This window comes from Microtus ochrogaster, chromosome 7 (genome assembly GCF_000317375.1).
Source record: "Microtus ochrogaster isolate Prairie Vole_2 chromosome 7, MicOch1.0, whole genome shotgun sequence".
In the NCBI taxonomy this organism is placed as follows: Eukaryota; Metazoa; Chordata; class Mammalia; order Rodentia; family Cricetidae; genus Microtus; species Microtus ochrogaster.
In genome coordinates this window covers 53482084-53487666 of record NC_022014.1, presented here as the reverse complement: position 1 = coordinate 53487666, position 5583 = coordinate 53482084, and the positions used below count along the sequence as shown (strand labels likewise).

Genomic DNA, 5583 nt, shown 5'->3' with positions numbered 1-5583 from the left:
GGAAAATCCGGGTAAGGGAAGGGAAGGGAAGGGAAGGGAAGGGAAGGGAAGGGAAGATGGCATCTGACTTCCTATATACACTTCTTGTAGCTAAGACAAGAAGAGAGGATCAGATATTCATAACTGAGTCTAAAGAAGGTTAACTTCAGAACCAGTAACAGAAAAATCACCCCTTGACTGTCCTGAACCACCCAAGGAGTGTACAAATCTCCACCCAAACCCAAAACCAATCATTGACAACAGCCAAAGAATGGTCCACCCCTTCAGAGACCCCTCCCTTCCCTTTTATAATAAAAAGGCCCCGACCTAGAAACGGTTCCCCAGAGACACAAGCTTGCTTGAACAGCTCTGCACTTACACTCACCTTTTCACTTCCAATAAGATACACTTTTCACTACTACTGTCCTGTGTCTTCCAGTTTTTGCTCAGGATACACACACGCATGTGCACACGTACACACACACATACACACACACAAACACACAAACTCTGGAAATTCAAGGGTGGAAAGGGTTCAGCATTTGCTGCTCTTGAGAGAACCCAAGCTCAGTGCACCCACATTAAGTAGCTCACAACTGCCTGTCACTTGAGGGCACCCACACACCTGTGGTGCATATACAGAGAAGTAGTCACACACATGTACACAAAAATAAACTTAAAAATAAAAATAAAAACCTGGACATGGCGTCATAGGAGACCATGTAACAAGAGATATAACCACTCCTCCATCCAGAGGTAGGATCTCTGTCACTTCCTCTTGCACCTGGACAGGTCTGTATGACGGCCTCAACTAAACATGGCAATGCAACACTATGGGACCAGGGACTAGATGTTAAGCGAACTGGATTCCATGTGGAATTCACAGAGACCAGGTCCATGCAGTGAGGAAGTCCAGGTCACATGCAGGTGTCATTCCAGTAAGGGCCAGCCTCCACCCTCAGACAGCACATTGAAGAAGTCAGAGTTAACTTAAGGTCCAGGCACCATCAGACTATGTCTAAGCCCAGTCATCCCAGGACCCTGAAACATCGTGAGTTGCTGTAATTTCATGAGACAAAATCCAGTATTCCTTTATCTGTATCCCCTTAGGTATCAAAAAGAAAGCTCCCTACCACCACCATATTACATTAAATAATTTCTTCATTATTCCTAGCATTAAATGCAAAGTAACTGCTACGTAAATATCTACATACACCATAAGTACACAAGATATGGCATCAAGATTCTGACCTTGGCATAGGCCAGCCCTGGATATGCCACGTTGGCATATAGAGTAGAGCTGAAGGCAAACTAAACAGCAGCAAGTACAGAAGCTCTCTGCTCTTCCTCTGATGTGGGAAGGTCATCTGTCTATCTGTTGCTTTCATTGGTTAATTAATAAAGAAACTGCTTGGCCTGATAGGTCAGAACATAGGTAGGTGGAGTAGACAGAACAGAATGCTGGGAACAGAAGGGAAGTGAGGTCAGATGCCATGGAGCCAGCCACCAGGTCAGACATGCTGAATCTTTCCTGGTAAGCCACTACCTCGTGGTGCTACACAGATTATTAGAAATGGGTTAATCAAGATGTGAGAATTAACCAATAAGAGGCTGGAACTAATGGGCCAGGCAGTGTTTAAATGAATACAGTTTGTGTATTGTTATTCCAGGGCTAAGCTAGCCATGCGGGCGGCTGGGCACCAGGAACGCAGCCCACCGCTCCTTCTACATTCCTCAAGCTGTCTTTTAAAAGTAGGACACGGCCGGGTGGTGGTGGTGCATGCCTTTAGTCCCAGCACTTGGGAGGCAGAGACAGGCAGATCTCTGGGAGTTCGAGGCCAGCCTGGTCTACAAGAGCTAGTTCCGGGACGGGCACCAAAGCTACAGAGAAACCCTGTCTCGAAAAACCAAAATAAAATAAAATAAAAGCAGGACACATACCTTCCCCCTCTTCACTTGCACACAGGGAAAAGAACAGTATTAATGATGGCACCAAGACAGGCCACACAACCTGCAACTAAAGCAATCCTCACCTCATTACAAACTCACACATCAACCCCTCATATCTGTCACTTCTACAACTCCTCTGTCCTGCTGTTTCTCCACAAATATGTTAAAATAAATTTGTTAAGATGACATGTAAGTTTTCAGGCTCTCAGGGGTTTTCACTCTCTGTCTGTGAGTCCTAACCCCTGTGTATATATAACCAATATTTTTTCCTGTTAACCTTGTGTATATTTGGTCTGCCAGCTCCAGGCACCCACAACTTTAATCATAACTATTATGCATACTGCTATGTTTCTATCGTGCACCAGAGGCTTTGCAAATGTCCATTAAAGGCACAAGAGGACACAGGACCAGGGTCAAGTCAACTTCAAAAAGAGATTCTCTTCCACATAAATTAAGTATAAATTGGGTGTAATAGCACAACTTCTCTGAGCCCCAATTTTTTTAGTCCATTGGAGCTGGGGATATGACTCCATGTTGAAACACTTGCGTTCCAAAATAGCAAAAGGCAAACAAACAAAGAAAAAAATATCCCATTCAAGTCTGAGAACTTTGAACCAGTGCCACTTCAGCTTTAATGTGCATACACATCTAAACTACCCGGGGATGCTGTCAAAGTATGGCAGGTTCAGCCCCAGGAGGGGTCCAGGATTCTGTGTATGGAGCACAGCCCCTGTTGAAATCACTGCCAGCCAGCCACAGTACCTGTGGTATGAATGAAATCAAAAGCTAAAGATACTGAATTGCACACTTAAAACAGCTATGGTCAATCTCAGATTGCAGACAACATTTTTAAAGGAACCAAGTGATGACATCACGCCAGGAGTTCAGCAGCTCTCAGAGCACACTGGTACTTCAACTTCCTTCCTGGTTTTAGGAGAAGTAGACAGAGTGGAAGCGTTATTCAGTGTCCTTGGAACTGACAGAGGCAGGAGAGGGCCTGGTGGGTACCATAGCAGAGACACAAGATCTAAGCCAATGGGGATCCACAGCCCCAGCCGCTACCAAGTACTGCCCTGTGAGACCATGGCCCTCATCAGTCAAGACTTCCTATTTTTCTAGAAAAATAGTTGAGTTCAGAATCGGAGCCAGTCAGTCTTAACTGGCACAGACTATTTCTCTCCCACCTGTACATACTGTCTGAGTCACACTTACCAGGTCATGGACAGTTTCAGAGAACAGGGGTGAGCTGTCTGAGAAGCAGGATAGCACAAGCTGGACAAGCACAAGGGTGAAGTACACATAGAACGTGGTGTCTCGAAACACGTCCACCTGGGCATCCTGAGCAGGAGAGAAGGCAGGGGACACGATCACCATATCTTCCCTGGAAACAGGGTACAGATGCCTCACCAAATCCTCACAGTCACAGGAAACGGTGCTCAGTGATGGCAGTCCATGATGCTATGAGTACTTGTAATAGGTGGAAGAGTCACAAGTTAGCATCTTCACGATGTCCTGAGCTGCCACAGGGCCTTACAGGGAATCCAGCAGAGAAGGCTTTCTCCAGATGCACTCCCAAGACCTCAGACCTCCCAGCCTTCAGAACCAGAAGCTCAATAAATGTACTGACTATATGATTTGATTACAACAACAGTAAAAAGGATTAAGATAAGGCCAAAGAGCAGGCTGCAGATACCCACCTCCCCTGCCACAGGCATCCCCACATTTCCCTTCCCTTGAGAAAAGAAAAGTGGCTCAGTCACACTGTACCCTGATGGATCCCACAATGGGGAATGAAGAGGTGTGGCCCTGTTCCTTTGGACTATGAGATCTTATCGATTCACTTAACCTTTCTGAGCCCTGGCTTCTCTACTGCTGAGCACACCAGTGGCCCTCAACCAAGGGTAGTTTTGCCTCCTAAGCAACAAATTGCAGTTTCTGGGGACATTTTGTTTTTCATTAACCTTTAGCACCCAGGGTATGGAGGCCAGGCCCCTAGACACACATAAAGCACAGGCCAGTGCCCCACAACGAAGTCTCTGTCCACTTGTCAGTTAGTGCTGAGGTAGAGACATCTCATTAGAGGAGAAACGTGTCATCCCTGAAAAAGCATTTAGGAAAACATAAAGTCAGCTGATGGCAGCTGATGTCACTAACACGGAGGCTGTGCTCTATCCACAGTGTTCCATACCTGCTCCGTCCTCTTCTGTGCCCATGCCACTCTCTAGTTCACAGATAACTAGAAACAGCAGACAGCCAAGAAGTACACACTCTTCAAAAGTTTTGAGAAGTGGCACACAGCAGCCAGACCCAACAACTTCTTGCCAAAGTTGTAGCTGGTAGCGCCAAGGTAACATGGGAACATGTCTGGGGCCCTTGAGGAATAGCCAATGGGCAAATACAGCTCCCAGCTCAGCTCAGTTGCAGCCCAGCCAGCCTACAGAAGCACTGCAGAGAACTAGAGTAACACATCATTTGCCTGCACAGAGGAAAGAAGGCTCTAGAACAAGGTCTGTACCTGACTGGTGAGAATTTTATTCCTGGAAAAGAAGCAGGGTGCATGTGGTGCCCATCCTGTGGTTCCCATAGCAACATATGACCATAAGAGATGAAATAAGCATCTCTCCCACAGGTTATCATTTACCTTGTTTAAGGCAGAGATGATCCTAGATCTGAAGATGGCAATGGCACACAGTAAGGCTACAAGCCAGAAGATAAGCATAATCCCCGAGGACTGGACTCCCTTCCTTCGCTCAAGCTGGATTAAAAAGGTGGCAAGCAGCTGCAAGAGAGAGGTACACAGTAGTTTAGAAAAAGCAAGATGTCAGGGCCCCACAGTGGCACGTGGGAAACCATCCGTGATCAGGGCCCGTTAAGAAGCTTCTCTTTTGTTGATAGAACCCATACCCTTGCTCAAGCTGGGCAAATACTCTACCCAGCCACATCACAATCCAAATCCTCTCATTTCTCACTGCCAGCCCCACCATCCAACAACTCACCATGGTGATGCCCAGCAGTGTAGGGCTGACAAGTAACACTGGGGCTAGGAACACTCCCTGACTTCTTTCCCAGAAAGAATAGAAGAGGTCTGCCCAGCAGACGATCCACAGCAAGAACCCTAAAGCCTGGAAGAAAAGGAAACATCATGGAAGGTTACAACAATCCTGGGATCTCCTTACTATCCGCAAAAAAAGTCCACTCCCAGGACCCCAGGCAGCCTCCAAGGTCCACAGTTAAAGCATCTAGTTTCTTACTCCGTCAGGGTCTCACTATGTAGCCCAGGCTGGTCTTGAACTTCTGATCTTCCTGCCTCCATTTCTGGAGTGCTCCACCATGCCCAGCTGTCTTAGTGATTCTCACACCCCTAAGGACCTTGCAATGGAATCTGACATCTGACAGCTGCTAGAGAGCCCCTCAGGGGCTGGAGATGGTTCCATCCCTGCCTGTCACTGATGACACTTTAATAAAAGAGCAGCCCACTTTGAGGAAAGAAATACTGAGGAGTGATGGATAAGACAGGTATCGTAATCTAAAATCCTAGCATGGGAAGAGCAGGAGCAAAGGCAGGGAGGTCTCCAGTTACAGGCCAGCCTGAGTTACAGAGTAGGACCCTGCCTCAAAAAGAAGAAAAAGAGAGGGAGGGAGGGAGGGAGGGAG

General features: G+C 46.9%; 1 protein-coding gene across 1 annotated transcript in view; it reads right to left on the bottom strand.

The window, feature by feature from the left end:
- The window catches only part of Abcc1 (ATP binding cassette subfamily C member 1), a 164143-nt gene that overhangs the window by 87542 nt on the left and 71018 nt on the right, over window positions 1–5583 (bottom strand). The window contains exons 3-5 of the mRNA XM_013347480.2: window positions 4926–5051; window positions 4571–4708; window positions 3142–3267 (exon numbers count right to left, since the gene is read on the bottom strand). Coding sequence (XP_013202934.1) covers window positions 3142–3267; window positions 4571–4708; window positions 4926–5051 — 390 coding nt within the window. The remainder of the gene's footprint in view (window positions 1–3141; window positions 3268–4570; window positions 4709–4925; window positions 5052–5583) is intronic.